General features: G+C 42.5%; 2 protein-coding genes across 2 annotated transcripts in view; one reads left to right on the top strand and one right to left on the bottom strand.

Annotated features, from left to right (window-relative positions):
- The window catches only part of CDCA8 (cell division cycle associated 8), a 59,023-nt gene extending 51,962 nt beyond the window's left edge, over nucleotides 1-7,061 (bottom strand). Inside the window, exons 1-2 of the mRNA XM_082247826.1 lie at nucleotides 6,929-7,061; nucleotides 1,092-1,205 (exon numbers count right to left, since the gene is read on the bottom strand). Of these exons, the coding sequence (XP_082103952.1) occupies nucleotides 1,092-1,188 (97 nt within the window). The 5' untranslated portion in view covers nucleotides 1,189-1,205; nucleotides 6,929-7,061. The remainder of the gene's footprint in view (nucleotides 1-1,091; nucleotides 1,206-6,928) is intronic.
- Nucleotides 7,062-7,622: 561 nt separating this feature from the next.
- DNALI1 (dynein axonemal light intermediate chain 1) overlaps nucleotides 7,623-20,804 on the top strand; it is a 49,023-nt gene continuing 35,841 nt past the window's right edge. Inside the window, exons 1-3 of the mRNA XM_082244751.1 lie at nucleotides 7,623-7,793; nucleotides 15,753-15,889; nucleotides 20,069-20,238. Of these exons, the coding sequence (XP_082100877.1) occupies nucleotides 7,713-7,793; nucleotides 15,753-15,889; nucleotides 20,069-20,238 (388 nt within the window). The 5' untranslated portion in view covers nucleotides 7,623-7,712. The remainder of the gene's footprint in view (nucleotides 7,794-15,752; nucleotides 15,890-20,068; nucleotides 20,239-20,804) is intronic.

The following is a 20,804-nucleotide window of genomic DNA, read 5'->3' as shown; positions in this document are numbered from 1 at the left end:
GGTCCTGGTAGAATCCCGGACAAACCCAGTAAAAAGAGGATAATAATGAGGCCGGGTGGGAAAAGACCCAAAGGCCTAGAAGTCCAGAAAGGATAACGAGGTAGGTACACCTCGTATACCTATAGATCCTGGTGTGTTCAGGCAGAGATTTGCTCCAGGCCAAACGACCAAAAACACCCCCCCCGGATGGGAGATACCTACCTCGTTATCCTTTCTGGACTTCTAGGCCTTTGGGTCTTTTCCCACCCGGCCCCATTATTATCCTCCAGAGACGGTTGTATACCCCTCTCTATGGCCGCCTTATGAATACAGGTTACTCTGTGACACATGTGATTGTTGTTATAATCATAAAATACCTACTAGGTTGTGCGATTTTATTGCACACCGCCTTGAGGCTTTGCCGCCTTATTTTATTGTATGTAAATTGTATGTTTGTTATTTTTATATATCCTTTTTCTGTCTCTGTTATAAATGTTTCTTGTGATTTTCTAATAAAAATATACATTTTAATACTGGTGCCAATAAAGTCCAAATTCCTTTCTTTCTATTTTTCCAATTCCATTATCAAGGATGTGGCAACTTTAATTACTCACTTTGCGCCTAGGTATCCTGCGACCTAGGAGCGCATATACAAATTATTTGATATCACTTTTTAATATCAACTTGGGTGCAATTTTTTTGCCACATAAAATCCTATACCAAAACGCATGGTAACAGAGTATCAAGTGTTTTGGTATGGTGCAGGGTGAATGTACAAACAAATGGGCTGCCCTAAACGTACAAAAACACATGCACACTGTTGCACCTGCATAGGTGTGATTAGAGCCTTATACTACTTAGTCCCAATTTGAGCGCAAGTTTATGATTACTGAAGCGCAAGGGATACTTAAGCTGGACAGCTGCAAGCTGTTCTTTTTTGCTATTTCCCTACTGTCAGTGGCAGTGAAAAGACTAAAAAAAAAAAAAAAAAAAAAACCTGCAAAAAAAAAAAAATAAAAATGTATGCCCAAGATCCACTAATTAAATTAATTAAAATTTCCAAAACCAAACTTTAAAGGGATTACAGCAGATGCTATGCAATATAACTCTACCTTGACTGTCAAAATCTCTAATAAACGATGCCAACTTCTCATTTTTTACACTACGATTTTTCTGTCCACGGTTTCCTCTTTTCTTTGCTGGTGCCATGGTTATAATAGGAGTCCCTAGAAAGAAAAAAAAAATGATTTTAGAAATGTTAAGATGCAATCATACATCACAAAAGTCTCATTTACACAAGAGGTTTTACAGGCAAATATAGATTTATAAATATTACATAAAACACAGATGTGAGGATAAGATACTATAGCTTTCCTTTTTGAAACAGCATTTCAATAAAATGATTGTAAACCCTTACATATACCCAGTATTGTGACTGGCTCGTGTGAAACAAATCCTGCTGCATAAGTTGTACCTGTTTATCTGAGGCTTTTTGTTCTCTACATCCGATCAAAGCCCAGAATTTATAAAGCTTGTCTGAGCTGTAAGAAACTGGAGTTACACCGACTCTGCAGAGCTCAGTGAGAAGAGCTGATTGGAGGGAAACACACCCCCTTCACACAGCAAAGGAGCTGAGGCTGTCAATCCCAGTCTGTGTACTGGAGGTCCCTTCCCTGTCACCATTTTCTCTTGGTGTCAGGAAATTATCAGGAAGGTGACTCATGCTAACAGCACACTAAAGATCAGGGGTCTCCAAACTTTATAAACAAAGGCCCAATGTACTATCCTTTAGGGGGAAGGGGAGATGGACTATGGCTAATAAGAGTAGTAAAAAAACAATTTCCCCATCTTTGTTGTCAGTGGAAAGAATTGTGCCTCATCATTGGTATCAGTAAATGAAATAGTGACCCAAGGGTCGGATAAAAGCAAAGAAAGGCTGCATCTGGCCCTCGGCCACAGTTTGGAGACCACTGCTTTAGAGGGATACGCTTTGTTCATATTTCATGTCTGAGATTTACAACCACTTTAACCAATTTAGCCCTGGAAGATTTTGCTGCTCAATGACCAGGCCACTTTTGTCAACTTGGCACTGCGCGACTTTAACTGACAATTGCGGTCATGCAATGCTGTACCCAAACTAAATTTACGTCCTTTTTTTCCCACAAACAGAGCTTTCTTTTGGGGTTATTTCTATTTTATCACCTCTGCAATTTTTATTTTTTGCGATATTAATAAAAAAAAAAAAAGAGCAAAAATATTGTGAAAAACTGACATTTTCTACTGTGACTGTTAAAAAATATCCAATATATTCAATTTTTGTCATATATTTAGGCCAAAATGTATTTAGCTACATGTCTTTGACAAAAAAATCTCAACGAGCGATTTTACCCCCTTCCTGACCAGGCCATATTTTGCGATTCGGCACTGCATTACTTTAACGGACAATTGCGCGGTCGTGCGACGCTGTACCCAAATTAAATTTACGTCCCCCTCAAATAGAGCTTTTTTTTGGTGGTATTTGATCACCTGTGCGATTTTTAAATTTAAAAAAATATATATATATTTTTCACATTCTGATATAGAACATTCGCAACGGACTGACGAAACGCGTGTAAGGTGGAACGCACGCTGTCTACGTCACGGGTGCCCAAGTGGAACGCAAGCCGGTATTCACCGCTCTCCACTCACGGGCACCATTTTAGCTGGCGGTTTTACTTTTTTTATGCATTGTGTACCTACCAATTCTATTAAAACACATTTTTTTATGGTATTACCCTATCTGGAGCTTTTTTTTATTCTTCTTACCCTGACCGGACCCTGTGGACAAAGGTTATCCAGGAGAGGGCAATCCGGAGCACAGTGGTACTACAAAGCCCAGCAGTATCTATTCTGGCCCAGGTGGCCAATCAAGTTCTACAGGTCTTAATACCATAAGGTAGATAAGACCCACATGATCTGGTGAGTGTGTTCTTCTATTACCCCCACGGTGACACCAAGTACCAGCACTGGATTATTGGAGGATCCAACACAGAGCAACAGCACTTTTTCCCAATTTGCACTCTCTGATTTATCTGCATATTTGCACCTGAGTCACTTATGAACTATTATTCATGAACTAATTTGCAAATATATTTTTTTTGCATTTTTGCACTTGATTGATTGGGCCAGCTTTAAAAAAAAAAAATCCAAAGTATTCATAAACGCTGATTTTGGTGTTTTGGATTATTTTAAGTGCAATATTTTTACATATATGTGGATTCTTTGCTATTTGTCTTGATGACAGTATCCCTTTAAAAGTCCCCCTGGCCCATCCATTTTCTTTTTCTGTATACCCAGCTTTGTTATTTTTACCTACAGGTAAGCCTATAATAAAGGCTTACCTGTAGGTAAAATGAATATCTCCTAAACCTCCACCGTTTAGGAGATATTCACTCTGCATGCAGCCGCTGACGTCAGCGGTGCATGCACTCTGAAGGTCCGGCATATCGTGCCAGGAACTTCAGAGCTTCTTACCAGAACCGAGGGCTCCCACGCACATGTACGGGCTCCGGAGCCCACGAACCTGGAAGAAACCCCGGGGAAACATGTCACCCTCCTCAGCAGTGACCGAGCGCTGCAGCAGGGGCTTCTTTCTAAGGTACACGTTTCATAATGTGCTAGTATACTAGCACATTATGCCATTGTTCGCAGGTCTTTTTGTTTGTTTGGTTTTTTTTTTGGGTATACAACCGATTTAAGAGTCAATGGCTATTACTGTCACAAGGGATGTTTACATTCCTTGTGACAGCAATAAAAGTGATCAGAAGGTACAGTGTAAAAATAAAAAATGTTATGCCTCTTTCACACGGAGCGGACCGTATTGCGATCCGCTCCGGCACTTTTTTTTTTTTTACGGACACAGATGACAGTTGTGTCATCCGGTCCGTATGTCCGCATATCATCCCATCCGTTTGCGGATGATATACGGACATAATGTATGTCTATGGGATTGCGGATGTCAGCGGGTGACACCGCTGACATCCAATTTTGCTTCCTTTCCGTTTTTAAACGGAAGAAAAATAGGGTTCTGTTCCATTCCAAAAAACGGAACATAACTGAAAGGACGCAAATCGGATGTCAGAGGATGGTCATCCGCAATCCCATTGACATGCATTATGTCCGTATATCACCCGCAAACGGATGGGGTGATATACGGACATATACGGAACGTCCGTGTGAAAGAGGCCTTACCCTTCGCGCCAAAGCAAATGCATACGTAAGTCACACCCACAAATGTAAACCGTGCTCAAACCTCACGTGATGTGTCCCAGTGATCGTTAGAGTGAGAGCAATAATTCTAGTGCAAGACCCCCTTTGTAACCCTAAACTGGTAACCATTAAACATTTATAAAGCGTTGCCTGTGGAGATATTGGAGTACCGTAGTTTGTCACCATACCAAGGGTGTGTGCAATTTTAAAGTGTGACATGTTAGGTATTTATTTACTCTGCGTTACATCATCTTTCACAATTATACAAAAAAAAAAAAAAAATTGTGCCAACTTTACTGTTTAGTTTTTTTTTTAATTCATCGAAATGTCTTTTTTGCCAAAAAATTGTGTTCAAAAGGCTGCTGCGCAAATACAGTGTGACAAAATATTGCAACAACCGCTATGTTATTCTCTAGGGCAGGCATGTCCAACCTGCGGCCCGGAACTGTAGCCAATGCGGCCCACTGCCCCCTGACAATTTTTTTTTTTTCTGGGAAGGAAGTTGAGTCGGGGGCAAGGCCACAGTGGCTTCCAACCAACTGTAGGCAGAGGCTGCAACTGCATTGGATGGGCACGCACTGGTGAGGCTGCAATGGATGGGCACGCACTGGTGAGGCTGCATTGGATGGGCACGCACTGGTGAGGCTGCATTGGATGGGTACTGTTTAGGCTGCATTGGATGGGCACGCACTAGGTTGCAAATGCCGTGCGACTTAGGATGTCTGCAGTCAATGACAGCTGCTTCCTGTATGGTTCCGGTGTAACGTTAGAAAACCATACCTTGTTAGAATTCCATACCCTCGTCACTTCCTGTCTGAAACAGCTGAGCAGCGTAGCAGTGCGCATGCTCAGAGCCCCGGAAACATAATTGAACAGCTGAGAAGTTGACAATTGCGCATGCTCGGGGGTATGAAATTATCACGGAAGTGTGTAAAATGTTACACTTGCGGCGGTTACATTAAAACAGCTGTTCTGAAACACGAGTCATCTCCGCTCCAATCCCTGTCACTTCCCTGATGTCGGCTAGTAAATATAAAAGCGGCGGCGGGTGTATGAAATGTAAATCACGGAGCTGTCGGCTCCGTGATCCGCTTTTATATTTATTCGCCGAGATCAGGGAAGTGACAGGGAGAGGAGCGGAGATGACTCATGTTGCAGAGGAACTGTTTTAATGTAACCGCGGCAAGTATAACGTTACACACACTACCGTGATAAATCCATACCCTCAGTAGGTGCACCGGAAGTGACGAGGGTATGGTTTTCTCAGGGGTATGGTTTTTTCACGGAACACCGGCTCTGTCACAGGCGGAGTGATATGAAATGCACTCCGCCTGTGACAGGAGCCATACTCTCTACTGCAGCCGCTGCTTCCTCCAGCAGTAACCACACCAGCAGTCTGCAAAATAAGTAGAAAGGGTATGTGCATCAGTGTGTGTAAATTGTTGCAATATGTTTTTTTTATAAGTAGTTGTGTTTTGTCATAATATGTCATGTCCTTGTTCATACATGTATTAATTAGAACATGACATTTTCTGGCTGCCTAAGTCACATGTGCTAGGGGTGCAACTATTCCCCTGCACAAAATTGTATGAATCCCAGCATGTGCAGTGTTTCTGACTCCTACCACTATTACCACTTCAAATCACTGAGGTGGTCATGGTGGTTCCTTTAATATCTCTCAGAAGAAGTAAACCTCTGTATACTAATTCCATTTCAATGGTCATCCTCTAGTTGTGTTAAATTAGTGCGGGGGGAGACGAGGCGGCGCGGAAAGAGCGCGGCAGCGTTTTATTACTTATACACCTTAACTATAGTATATATTAGTATATATTTTATATGTGGCCCGAGAAAATTTCTCTACACTCAATGTGGCCCAGAGAAGCCAAAAGGTTGGACACCCATGCTCTAGGTTCTCTGAGATATATATATATATATATATATATATATATATATATATATAAAAATGGTTGGTGGTTCTAAGTAATATTCTAGTAAGAAAAAAAAATTCTGATTTTATGGGTAAACAACAAATGTCAGAAATAGGCCTGGTCCTCAAGTGGTTAACTTCTTTTTCTTGTTGGAGCCTCTTCCATCTAGTGACGGTCACTTTAAGGCCGCAACCACAATTAGGCATTTTGGGGGATGCACGCGAAATCACGTCACATTTGCGCATGCGCTTTTTTTTTTTTTTTGTTGCTGTGCAGCCCATCTATTGATTTCAATGGGCTGCCCTATACGCCAAACTGGCCTGTGTAGCTTTTGGAGCTTCAAGCTTGTTTTGACGCGCTTGCTAAATGTTTTTCTTCATGGAAAACTGGGTTTGCCCGCCGCTTTTTGGGTGCCAGTAACACCGAATGGCACAACATATGTTTTTCACAGGTATTCACGCACATTTGCAAAACACTCAAGTCTGAATAGAACCTCAAGCTGGACTGTACAGGCAGTAATAAAAGACTAACAATGACATGAGAATGAGGCCCCCTTGGACGGTATGGCCTACCTATTTCCAGGTCGGCCTTTCATTGGGACAGTTACTAAGAAGCCGCAGAAAGTCAGTGAAGGAATAGGGAACACTGAATTATTATGATGGGATATCAGTAATCCAGCCTACCTATATGTGAGGGGTTAATAGGCTTCAGACTGTGACGCAGAGCTGTACTAATAAATGCGAATCCAGTTTCCCCCCCAGCCCGGTCCTTACCTCAGCCGCCCTCTTCGCTCAGCCCGGAAATATACCGCACAGATTCAAACTCAGCCGCCACCTACGCTCCTCCAATAGGGCGCAGCCAGCGACGTCACATGTCCACATTTTCCGTCCTACCAGGCCAGCCAATAGGAAATGCCTCACCTCACGGGGCGGCCATATTGTGGATGGCAAAACCTTAAAGCGTTAGTAACTTGTCTGCGACTGTCCTAAGCAGTCACTGCCTTTTGTTTTCTGCCAATAGAGTGCAGCATGAGAAGTCACTTGACCACCTCCGCTATCCTCCTGAGTGAGACAATAGGAAACTCCGCGGCTGTAAAGGCGGCCATATTGTGGATGGCACATGCGTTAGGAACTGTATTTACACCGAAGAACACCCACCTTCCATTTGTACCCCGAATGACCAAATACCATTAACCTTTTATACTTCTCAGCGCAGTTTAATAAAGAAAACGTGTGCCCGAAAAGATACGGAATAATTTATTAGGTGTACTATTATTCTGATACAGAAGCGTTCTGTTTCTGATTTGCACTAACGAACTTTTACTGTTGGAACGTTTAGCCATCCTATCTAATCAAATCGTTACTAGGAGGACTACTAGGCTACGGAAGGCAAAAGTTAGCGCATGCGCGCGGGGTGGGGGGGATGAGCGCATGAGCGCATGCGTACTGGCAGCACCTCTTCACGGCGTTCGGTTGCCTAGGAGATGAGAGCGTACATAGCGACCGGGAGTCAGGGAGAGCGCACGCTGCATATTGAGGACACGGTAGAAGAGTCATCATGATTCCCCCTGCCGATTCCCTGCTCAAGTATGACAACCCAGCACTTATCAGTAAGAACACCGAGAGGAAATCCCCCAAAGTAAGTGACTCCTCCACCTCATCCAGAAACATTTCACTGTGTTATTATTACTAAGGGCATGCTAAGGAATTCGAATTAAAGGGGCACAGTCACATACTGCCAAGGCTCGTTCACATCACATGGGGTTAAAATTCATGTGACAAATCTTTTTTTTTAAATATGGCTTCTGAGTTTTCTAAAGAATGCTAATTTCCTGGCTGTTGAAGTCCTCCTGGCCCCTATTGCAGGTTGTGTAAAACATTAAGAAGTGCCCATACTGTGTAAAATGCAGAAATAAACTCTCACCCTGTTCTGCACATGCTCAGTTGCTCTCTGTTTTAGACATTTATAGGCACTGCTGAGTTTGTACAGGCTGATTTGCTGACAGCCTTAAAGCAGAATTAAACCCTCCTATTCCTTACAACTAAGGATGCAGCTTCTGTTTGATCTGCAACTGCCATGGTGCTGCACATGATGTGATCAGTTATGACCCCAGCCATTAGATGGTTTGACAGTTTTGTTGAGGACACAAGCAAATGTGACAGCAATCTTGCAGGAATGTAACTTTTTTTTTGAAACTGTTAAATCAATGAGTTTAGTTCCACTTTATGATTTACTGCTGTTCAGGGGCTTTGGGCTTCAGCAAAATGGCAGCCTCCAGCAAGAAGAAACAGGAGCAATGCTGAAGGAAATTTACAGCACACATTCATTCGGGTAGCATAAATAATAATAGGGCAGCCAATAAACATTCTGGGGCCCTTACACAGCTTTAGGCCTGCACCGCGCCCCCCCCCCCCCCCCCCAAGCCTGACCACCAACATTCCCAGGGCCCACCCACTGGCTATTCCAATGAATCTGCCTACTGCCCATTCCAGCGAGTCCTTCAGTGCACCCACTTTTATTTTAATGCTTTTACAGCTTACTATATGAATAAGGAAAAAGTGTATTGCAGGTCATCAGTGCTTTCAAGATTTAACAGTAATGAATTATATTTTGGTGAAAGAAACCGCTCATATATTCAGCAAAGCAACATCCCAATCCCTATCCCCATATATTCAGCAAAGCGACTTCCCCATCCCATATATTCCTCAAAGCGACTTCCCCATATATTCCTCAAAGCGACTTCCCCATCCCCATATATTCAGCAAAGCGACATCCCAATCCCCATCCCCATATATTCAGCAAAGCGACTTCCCCATCCCATATATTCCTCAAAGCGACTTCCCCATATATTCCTCAAAGCGACTTCCCCATCCCCATATATTCAGCAAAGCGACTTCCCCATCCCCATATATTCCTCAAAGCGACTTCCCCATATATTCCTCAAAGCGACTTCCCCATCCCCATATATTCAGCAAAGCGACTTCCCCATCCCCATATATTCCTCAAAGCGACTTCCCCATATATTCCTCAAAGCGACTTCCCCATCCTCATATATTCAGCAAAGCGACATCCCAATCCCCATCCCCATATATTCAGCAAAGCGACTTCCCCATATATTCCTCAAAGCGACTTCCCCATCCCCATATATTCAGCAAAGCGACTTCCCCATCCCCATATATTCCTCAAAGCGACTTCCCCATATATTCCTCAAAGCGACTTCCCCATCCCCATATATTCAGCAAAGCGACATCCCAATCCCCATCCCCATATATTCAGCAAAGCGACTTCCCCATATATTCAGCAAAGCAATAGCCTTATCCCCATATATTCAGCAAAGCGACATCCCCATACCCATATATTCAGCAAAGCGACTTCCTCATATATTCAGCAAAGCAACATCCCCATCCCCATATATTCAGCAAAGCGACATCCCCATCCCCATATATTCAGCAAAGCGACTTCCTCATATATTCAGCAAAGCAACATCCCCATCCCCATATATTCAGCAAAGCGACATCCCCATCCCCATATATTCAGCAAAGCAACTTCCCGATATATTCAGCAAAGCGACATCCCAATCCCCATATATTCAGCAAAGCGACTTCCCGATATATTCAGCAAAGCGACATCCCAATCCCCATATATTCAGCAAAGCAACTTCCCCATATATTCAGCAAAGCGACATCCCCATATATTCAGCAAAGTGACATCCCCATCCCCATATATTCAGCAAAGCAAGTTCCCCATATATTCAGCAAAGCAACTTCCCCATATATTCAGCAAAGTGACATCCCCATCCCCATATATTCAGCAAAGCAACTTCCCAATATATTCAGCAAAGCGACATCCCCATCCCCATATATTCAGCAAAGTGACATCCCCATCCCCATATATTCAGCAAAGCAACATCCCCATATATTCAGCAAAGCAACATCCCCATATATTCAGCAAAGTGACATCCCCATCCCCATATATTCAGCAAAGCAACTTCCCCATATATTCAGCAAAGCGACATCCCCATCCCCATATATTCAGCAAAGCGACATCCCCATCCCCATATATTCAGCAAAGTGACATTCCCATCCCCATATATTCAGCAAAGCAACTTCCCAATATATTCAGCAAAGCAACATCCCCATCCCCATATATTCAGCAAAGCGACATTCCCATCCCCATATATTCAGCAAAGCAACATCCCCATATATTCAGCAAAGCGACATCCCCATCCCCATATATTCAGCAAAGCAACATCCCCATATATTCAGCAAAGCAACTTCCCAATATATTCAGCAAAGCGACATCCCCATCCCCATATATTTAGCAAAGTGACATCCCCATCCCCATATATTCAGCAAAGCAACATCCCCATATATTCAGCAAAGCAACTTCCCAATATATTCAGCAAAGCAACTTCCCAATATATTCAGCAAAGCGACATCCCCATCCCCATATATTTATATATTTAGCAAAGTGACATCCCCATCCCCATATATTCAGCAAAGCAACTTCCCAATATATTCAGCAAAGCGACATCCCCATCCCCATATATTCAGCAAAGTGACATCCCCATCCCCATATATTCAGCAAAGCAACATCCCCATATATTCAGCAAAGCAACTTCCCCATATATTCAGCAAAGCGACATCCCCATCCCCATATATTCAGCAAAGCGACATCCCCATCCCCATATATTCAGCAAAGCGACATCCCCATATATTCAGAAAAGCAACTTCCCCATATATACAGCAAAGCGACATCCCCATCCCCATATATTCAGCAAAGCAACATCCCAATCCCCATCCCCATATATTCAGCAAAGCGACATCCCCATATATTCAGCAAAGCGACTTCCCCATATATTCAGCAAAGTGACTTCCCCATATATTCAGCAAAGTGACTTCCCCATATATTCAGCAAAGTGACTTCCCCATATATTCAGGAAATGAATGGGAGTGTAAGATTTATAGTATTCTTAGGGAAGTCCATCCAGTCCCAGGGCTTTATGATTCTGGAGCATTTTAATGGTTTGCACATTTTATATAGAAATATTCCCTTTCATATACAAGGGTGTCCTCTGTCTTTAGCTACTAGGATGGGACGATGTCTGTTCTGCTGTCGCTGCCCTCCTGTATTTCCCTGGATGGTGCTGCTTACCATGCATGCGTGGCTCATGGGATCCACATCTTGGCAATGCCGGTGTATTCAGACACTGGCACCGCCATGATGGAGACCGGCCTCTTCCTCTTTTGTAAGTGGAGTGAGGAGGGATATGACTTTAGTCGCTTGCACGTAGGGCAGCCCATTGAAATGAATGGGCTGCCGTACACATGATGCATGGAAAATATGCCCATGATTGGTTGCACCTGTATGTGTGAATTGAGCCTGTGAGTAAACACAAAATAACAATCCTCCATAGAAATAAACGATTCTCTAAATAATAAGTGTTCATACAATAGTACTACCATGCAAATAGGTGTGATCACTGCGCTCCACTCTGTTTATTGAGGATTGCTATTTTGTATATAGAATGTTTAGTTTATGTGGTGAGCTAACGCTTTTTTAAGTTCACATTATGTGGACATACAGAGAGTGATTGGGGGGGTTGCTTATACAGTAATGTGTGCTTGAGAGATTTGTGTCAGCTATGAAGGGAGACTGCAGACTTAGCCCGGCAGTGTATGCATTTAGAAGCCATAGCGCTGCCGCTGTCCCCACAGCCCAGATTCCGGGACAAAGCTCAGGACTGAGCAGTAGTGGGACAGACTACTAGAAACAGTTGGCAATATGGGCCCAGGCCCCTCATGAGGCTAGGGCCCCCTTACATGTGTAAGGACTGACCCTCCCAAAGCCCCCCGCCCCCCCCCCCCCCAATGGCGCCCCTGATTAATAATGATAAAAATATATGTTCATTAGCATGAAACATACATTCCACAAGTTATGGGTATAGTTCCGCTTTTATGAGGAATTAAACCCATTGGTTTAATGGTTACAAAAAACAGTTTATTCCTGGCAATTAAAAGGAATAATGTTCCTGTCCCATTTGCTTGGCTCTCAACCAAACAGTCAAATGGCTGGTGTCATAACAGGGCAGTTGCAGATCAAACAGAAGCTATGATGGCAGCTTCCTTGGCTGAAACCAAATGGAGGGTTTGCTTCCACTTTTACGCTGCATTCACATCTTGGTGTTTTGAATCACGGGCAGATTTGCCGCAATTCTGCCAGCGATTTCAAAGGTTTGTAACGTGAAAGACAAATCGCAGAAAGCACATTTGAGATGCCATTTATTTGAATGGAACCTTATATTGTGGTGCGGTTCTGCCGCACTTGTCGAGTGATAAATCGCACTGCAATCGCAGGCAACCCGCATCGCATGCAGCTTGTTGCCCAAAAAAAGTTCAGGAATTGCAACGCTATTTATCGTGCCACAATCGCGGCAGAACCGCACCACAATATAAGGTTCCATTCAAATAAATGGCATCTCAAATCTGCTTTCTGTGATTTGTCATTCACACCTCGGTGCTTTGAAATCACTGGCAGAATCGCTGCAAATCTGACATGACAAGCCTATTGCCAGCAACGGCACAGTCCCAATCGGTGCAATGCCAACTTTGCAGCACCGCATTGATTTCTAAAAGCACTCCGGGGGGGCGATTTCAGTAGACCTCTGTGCATGAACCTGCACAGATATCTTTCAAATAGCCCCCAAACTCGCACTGAAATGTGGGTTTTAAATCTGAACTCGCATGATTACAAACCCGCGTTCAATGTGAACCAGGGCTAAATGGGTGATTCCACTTCTAATGGAGTCCCTACCTTACTAGCCTAGAAACCAACATACCAGGTTTTAGTATGGAGGAAGGGGGGGGGGGGAATATTGGAAAAGGACGACATAGATAGTCTGCGCTTTAGAACAGCAGGGTCTTCCTGTTGAAGGGATTCCCGTTTGGATGGGGGTGGATACCGCCCTAAACCCTGTTCTTTAAGCAAATAAACTTTCAAAAAACATCCCCTAGAGCAGGGATATGCAAACTGTGGCCCTCCAGCTGTTGCAAAACTACAAGTCCCATCATGCCTCTGCCCCTGGATGTCATGCTGTCAGAGTCTTGCTATGCCTCATGGGACTTGTAGTTCTGCAACATCTGGAGGGCCTCAGTTTGCATACCCCTGCACTAGAGCCTAGACCAGGCATGTCCAACCTGCGGCCCGGGGGAACTGCAGGTAATGCGGCCCACTGCCCCCTGACAATTTTTTATTTATTTTTTTGCTGGGGAGGAAGGAAGTCGAGTTGGGGGCACGGTCACAGCGGCTTCCAACTAACTGTAGGCAGAGGCTGCCTCGGAGGGGATCATCCACTAGTTGTGTTAAATTAGTGCTGGGGGGGGGGCGCAGCAGTGCGGGAAGGCGCGGCGGCGTTTTATTACTTATATACCTTAACTATAGTATATATTTTATATGCGGCCCCAGAAACTTTCTTTACACTCAATGTGGCCCAGAGAAGCCAAAAGGTTGGACACCCATGGCCTAGACTGTTCCATGAGCCAGAGTGAATGAAATGTTGCTGTGTGTCTGGCTGCCTCTTTACTGATTTTCAGAAAGAACCTGTTAATCTCAGTGACTCCTGTGGGGTAGTGCTACATTTGTTAATTTTAAATGTGTATGAATAGTGCGCTTGTTCTGAGTTGTGTTTCACCTTTATATAACTTATCAATACATCAATGTTACACAAAAATCAAATAAAATATTATAGCACATTCCACAATTTAATTAAAATCCATAGTGTCCACATCCTGTGCAAAAAAAAATGACAAATCAAAAAACAAAAAATAGTCCAAATGAATAAATATTTTTTTTGTAACCATGAATACACAAAAATCCACGAGAATCACTCTTTTGCCAATAGCTGGGTCAGATTGAAAAGCATAAAAGGATCACACTGACCCAGCTATTAACAGAAGAGTGATTCTCGTGGATTTTTGTGTATTCATGGTTACAAAAAAAAAATAGTTTTTCATTTGGACTATTTTTTTTTTTTTTGATTTGTCATTTTTATTGCAGCGGATGTGGACACTTTATGGATTTAGATTCATTGATGTACTTGTAAGTTTTATATATAGGTGATAAACACTACTCAGAACAAGCGCACTATTCGTACACATTTGACTTTTTGATTTATAGTGGTTGAGTTCACTAATATAATGGTTGCAGTGGTTCGTTAAAGCGGAGTTCCAGTCCACCACACACTTTTTTAAACTTGTCCAAACATATACATTAATATTTAGAACATGTCATATGTTTGGTAGTTTTAGTTTATGTTAAAATATTTGATTACTAACCAGTTGTCTGAAGCAGGCAGGTGCCATGGTAGCTTTGGGCACCTGAAGCCCTCTTCTCTTCATTTCTGGGATTTTGGTGCAGCTGGCTATCCAGCATGCACCTCCCAATCTCGCGCCTGCGCAGTAATGCCAAACTGGTCCTGAGCAGATATGCTCATCTTCCTCCCGGCAGATGCATTTCTTTGAGAATGGCACCTAACTCCTCCCGTTCCCATCATTGCTGGTCTGGAAAAACCAGGAGATTTCGTCACTAGGCACTGGGGAGCTACAGTTTGAGGGAACCATGAATGCCAACATGTGACATTGCAGGTAACAGAAAAAAGCCGCTCAGGTGAGGTTAAGTGCTCCAGTGCAGGTCGGATCTGTCATCCAATAGTCCAATAATCAAAAGAAATGTGACCGCACTCATGAGACCTGTCCCGTGTCTATGTGAAGCATTGTGTATCTTCAATTGTACGCGGAATTAAACACTTCCATCTTCATCTTCTCATGAGTGCGGTCACATTTCCTTTGATTAATGTACTGTGACATACTGAAGCAGAGCATGATCCCTTCCCTCCCATGAAATTGGCCACAGGGCAGTATTCCAACATGATAACGACCCGGAACACACCTGCAAGACAACGACTGCCTTGCTAAAGAAGCTGAGGGTAAAGGTGATGGACTGGCCAAGCATGTCTCCAGACCTAATCCCTATTGAGCATCTGTGGGGCATCCTCAAACGGAGGGTGGAGGAGCGCAAGGTTTCCAACATCCACCAGCTCCATGATGTCGCCATGGAGGAGTGGAAGAGGACATCAGTGGCAAGCTGTGAAGCTCTGGTGAACTCCATGCCCAAGAGGGTTAAGGCAGTGCTGGAAAATAATGGTGGCCACACAAAATATTGACACTTTGGGCCCAATTTGGACATTTTCACTTAGGGGTGTACTCACTTTTGTCTCCAGTGGTTTAGACATTAATGGCTGTGTGTTGAGTTATTTTGAGGGGACAGCAGATTTACACTGTTATACAAGCTGTACACTCACTACTTTACATTGTAGCAAAGTGTAATTTCTTCAGTGTTGTTACATGAAAAGGTATAATAAAATATTTACAAAAATGTGAGGGGTGTACTCACTTTTGTGAGATACTGTTAGTATTTTATGACCTATTTTTCACATTTGTTAATTGCTTGTCATGCCAATTGGTGCCTATATAGCTTTTTCAACTGCATGTTTATCTGCTTGCCAGCAGTTCAGCTTTAGCATTTTTTTTCTTTCTTTAGTCTCGTGCTCTGAAAGCCATTCCTCAGCAAACTGGCCCGTCTGCTCTACCTGTACCTCCACCTCCCAAGCCTAAAACACCACCACTTGATGTAACAAAGCCAGCAGAAGAAATTTTAAATGCAATCCTACCACCACGGTAAGCTTAATTGTATTTGCTCTTGAACCTCGATCATATTATTATTATTATTATTATTATTATTATACAGCAATAAGATAAGTGATCAGACTATCCTGTGCCAAACTTTCCACTGGCATTCCAGGAGATCATTATGAGAATTAGAGCTGCGGCTTTAGTTACTGTTGGTTACTGTGACTATTATTCTTTTTCACAGAAGACAACATATAGGGGTTCATTTATAAAAAAAAAAATATGCAAATGAGACAGCACCAGCACCCCAAATAAATATGTTTCATGTGTTTATTGTGAAGACAGCATCACATAAAGCATAAGTAACTGGAATTTTTGGTTCTTAGTGTCCCTTTCTCAAGGCAATATAGCCATAGTGACATAAGCAACCAATGTTACTGTGTTGCCTTGAGACAGGGGCCCTGTAATGTTTCTTGCCTTATATGACTTAGTCTTTACAATAAACATGTAAAACGCATTCATTCGGTGCGCTGGTGACTTTTCATATTTGTATCTGGTTCCGGCTGGCACCATCTGCTGCATTCACTTTGAATACCCATCTTGAGCACTGTGAGGAGTGCAGCTTCTCTTTGGACATTATGTCCCGGCATTCCCACAGCCATCGTGAACAATCCTTGAAATGTGTCCAATATGTTTATTTTCCGCGATTATTCGCGCCATCTGCTGGCTATAATGCAGCATTTTTTTCCTGATTGAGGTATTTTAGGAAAATACTGCATTATGGTCAATAGATGGCGCTGACAATCATAGTAAATAAACATTTGGGATTATTCTTGATGGCTGTGTAAATGCTGAGACATTTGTATTTTGTACAGCATAATATTTATAAATAGAGCCATAGTGAAGAGAATGTTTCTCACAGTTTCTGTTGTAACCCATTCATCTAAATAGTTGCTTGCGAGCTCTTTGTGGTCATGAGATTAGCCATAGGTCCTAAATGTCTTTGTACTCTGTTTTGAAAACCAGATCTCTCTGTTCCCTTTTCTTTCCCAGGACCCTCTTCATAGTATATAATATAGACCTGTGTATTAAAAAAAAAAGTATTTAACAAAAATATTTTGCTGTATGAAACCCTTAAGCCAACCTCTGGCCAGTGGTAGTTTTTAGCCAAGTAAGGAACATAGGTCTCATTTGAAATTATCGCCATTTATCTTTCCACACTGGCACCATCTCTGTCCTTTTGCCACATAAACTAAGGATGTAAGACTTCGTCCTCACCAGTGACATATAACAGTGGTCCAGTTTTCAAGTACCCCCAACAGGTCATATTTTCAGGATTTCGTTCACCTTGCAAAGGTGCTTTAAATCAATGTTAATGGCGTGGTGTTTATGGCTGATTATTTACCCAAGGGAAATACCAAAACCAGCATGTTGGTGGTACTTGAAGACTGATGTTGGGCAAACATTGCCTTCTCTGCCTCGCTACCTTCTCTGCCCTTTCGCTCACTGCCCAGGGCCATCTTATTGCATGGGCACTACTGGGCATCGCCCAGGGGTCGCAGGTGCATGGGGGCCCCATCAGAGCTGGAACTAGGGGGGTGCTGTTGTGGGCTTGGATAAAGGAATCCTTTTTTTTTTTTTTTTATCGGTCCGCTAACTAAACGAAAAAAAAAAAGATGACTTTATGGGCATCTTTACTCCTGACTCCTGAATTCTCTATATATTGTACATTACATAACCCTGACTAAAGTGTTCATTATCTCAAAAGTTACTGGTTTAATAAAGTTCTTCTTTAACCACTTGTTGACCATGTAACGTACATTTACTGTGGCAGGTCAGCTCTATTGTGCGAAATCACTTACCTGTAAGTAATTTCGTGCAATAGCCTCTAGGGGACGCGCGTGCCACTGGAGACCCGATCGCGCCCTGATCAGACGAAGAGGGGGAGCCAATCAGCGGGTCCAGCGGACCCGATGTCCGCCAGCCACCCGCAATGGTTCCCCAGAGAGGCTTGTAAACAAGGCAGATGGCTGTTCTGATAGGGAAGAAGATGGAGATCTTGTGTTTCAGCTAAGCAGGAATACAGATCTCTGTCTTCCCCCCAGTCACAGCAAGAACTCCCTAGGGACACATTTTAACCCTTTGATCGCCCCTGATGTTGATCCCTTCCTTGCCAGTGTCAGGACAAGCCTGATCAATGGAGGAGAGCAGGCAGAGTTCCCATCATAGCTAGGGAACTGTCCATGCTGTGCTTTCCTGCTTAATATGGTCCGTTTCTAATAGGAAAGTAGAGGGACTGCCAGGAACACCAGGGATTCCACACAAAGGAAGCAATACAAAAAGAACAGGACTCCTTTTCATACAAGTACATGGTACAGCAGACACATATCAGGAATATAAAATGACCCCCCCCCCCCAGGAAGACGTCAGCTGCGACGAAATGCGTCGGAACCAGCGTACTGACGTCACACGCAACCTGGAAAGATGGGGGGCGACACGAAAGCCGGCCGGCTGTGTTGAGATTTTAGCGGTTTAACTTTCTACTGAATGGGAGTTATTTTCTACATTGATAAAGTGGATTTTATAATATACTACACTATGGAGCCTTTTTCATCTTTTTATGGTAACATTCTGGACGGGTGCTGCTAATGTGCTCCGAGTCTGTTATCGGCTGTTCAGTGCGGTATCCTGCCATACTGACGTCTCCCAGCAACTTACATCTACTGTGGGCATCGTCATCTGGACCCATCTAGTGCTTGCTTGGTTGGCATATCATTTACCAATCTCTGGTAAGCTCATAGGCATGCTTTGGTGATAGACGCACCATGGAGGAGAACATTTATTTCACTGTGGTGGAGGACTACACATCCTTAGCACACACCTGTTATTAATAATTTATGTCACTGATAACCCGGGACTTTATTATCAGTCACCCACTGACCTTTATTAATATTGTGGGACTTTATTTCAGCATTCGCTTTTTTCCTTTGTCCCTATTTTTGGTCATATATTGATTTTCATCACTATTGTGGATTAATGTTTTTCTATATCAATACATTTATTTGTATTTGGTCACGTTTAGCGCAGCTTCTTTTTTATTTACTTGTTTTAGGTGTTATCCCACTATAAGCTGCAGCTTTATTTAGTTATCTAGAATAGCGCGGTTATACTTTTGACATATTAGGAATATGAAATGCTGGGGGAACAAGCACTTTAAGGTAGGCCGAGTTAGACAAAATATATTTTTGTGTGCAGAAAAGTGTATGCAAATTTTAAAGTTCTAATTTTTTTTAAATGATCCTTTGTCCTAAAGTTTATGCATGTTTGTGAGATTGTCACTTGTGGCTTAGTAATTAGGAGTATTTTGTGGGTACAAGGACTTTGGCATATGTGTAGAGTGTATACAGGGACTAGGCTCAGGTTCTGTTTAATCACCCCCCTTCCCATTCCCACTGTAAGGTCCAATCTGACCCTGACCACCATTTACAGATAAGAGCTATGCGCGCTGCTGATCTTTGATTTATGGCTTTTTTTTTCTTATTAAAATCAATTTTAATGGTAGTAATAATACATAAATATATGTATGTTTAATTCTATCAACTTTTTATATTTAATTATTGAGGGTAGGTGCCTAAAATGAGGCAAGATGGTACAGGCCATATATTTACTGGATAGTATTAGTATCTCATTGATTAGTTATACTTGGCTTAGTAATTACTCTTTAATTAAAGTTAAACTTTGGTCAGAAAATTAAGTTCTGCTAAATCACTTCAGGCTGGACATTTTTGCAGGTAAAGTTATGTAAAACATGAAAAATAAGTGCCTATACTGTTTAAAATCCAGTAATACACTGTCTCACTCTGCTCTGCACATGCTCAGTTGCTCTCTATTTTTAGGCACTGTGCCAAAATTTGTAGAGTCCAGTCTGTTGACAGCCTAAAGATTTACTGCTGCTCTGGGCTTCAGCAAAATGCAGTCTCCAGCAAGAAGAAATGGGAGCAATGCTGGAGGCAATTTACAGATTCTACTAATTTTGGTAGCATATTTATTAATGCGGAATGTATATACCTTGCTAAAAAACACTATTTGTTTTCAAACTGTTAAAGTTCTGCTTTAAATGTTACTACCAATGCTTATAGAACCTGACTGAATTTCAGTCACAGGGTAGCAATATTTTTTTTTTTTTTTTTAAGAACATATTTTAATTTTTTTTTGTTTGATTTACAGGGAATGGATGGAGAACAACCAACTGTGGATTCAGCAGGTGTCCAGCACGCCCAGCACCAGGATGGATGTTGTCCATTTACAGGAAGAGCTGGATATTAAATTACAACAGAGGCAGGCTAGGGAGACGGGAATCTGCCCAGTGCGCAGAGAGCTTTATTCACAGTGCTTTGGTTCGTTGCTTCTCTACAGTCTCTGTTATGCAGCCTTTAATTTGAATATGGGAGTATGTCTTTTAGTAGACAAAAATACTCTGAGATTTAATTATATAAAAAAAAAAAAATTGACTACCTATTCGTCTGATGAAAGTGGTATGTACAGTATGTTGATTCTATGCGGATAGGGCAAAATCAAATGCCCATGACTAATTAGGCCTTGGGGGGGGGGGGGGGGAGTGAAAGACGTTGGGGGCATGGCCTGGAGGGAGCTCAGGCTGAAGTTGTCATTCCCACCATCGTACACTTGCGTGGATGTACGGCACCGGGGATCCCTTCCCTTCAGCAATGTTGTCAGGCTATTCCACTACAGGTCAAATATTTTTCCTTCATAAAAAAAAAAAAAAAAAAGAATGGTTTGAGAATGCCACATTTTGGTCACTAGATGGTGGTAAAAATCATAGGAAATAAATAATTCCTCTGATCATCACCCCCATCATCTAGTGGCCATAAAGCAGTAACCTCCCGAACCGCTCCTTTTTAATTAACGTAAAACATTTGACCAGTAGAATAAATAGCCTGGG

This window comes from Pelophylax lessonae, assembly GCF_965119305.1.
Source record: "Pelophylax lessonae genome assembly, chromosome: 2".
NCBI classification, from domain to species: domain Eukaryota; kingdom Metazoa; phylum Chordata; class Amphibia; order Anura; family Ranidae; genus Pelophylax; species Pelophylax lessonae.
This window is presented reverse-complemented; position numbering and strand designations above follow the sequence as displayed.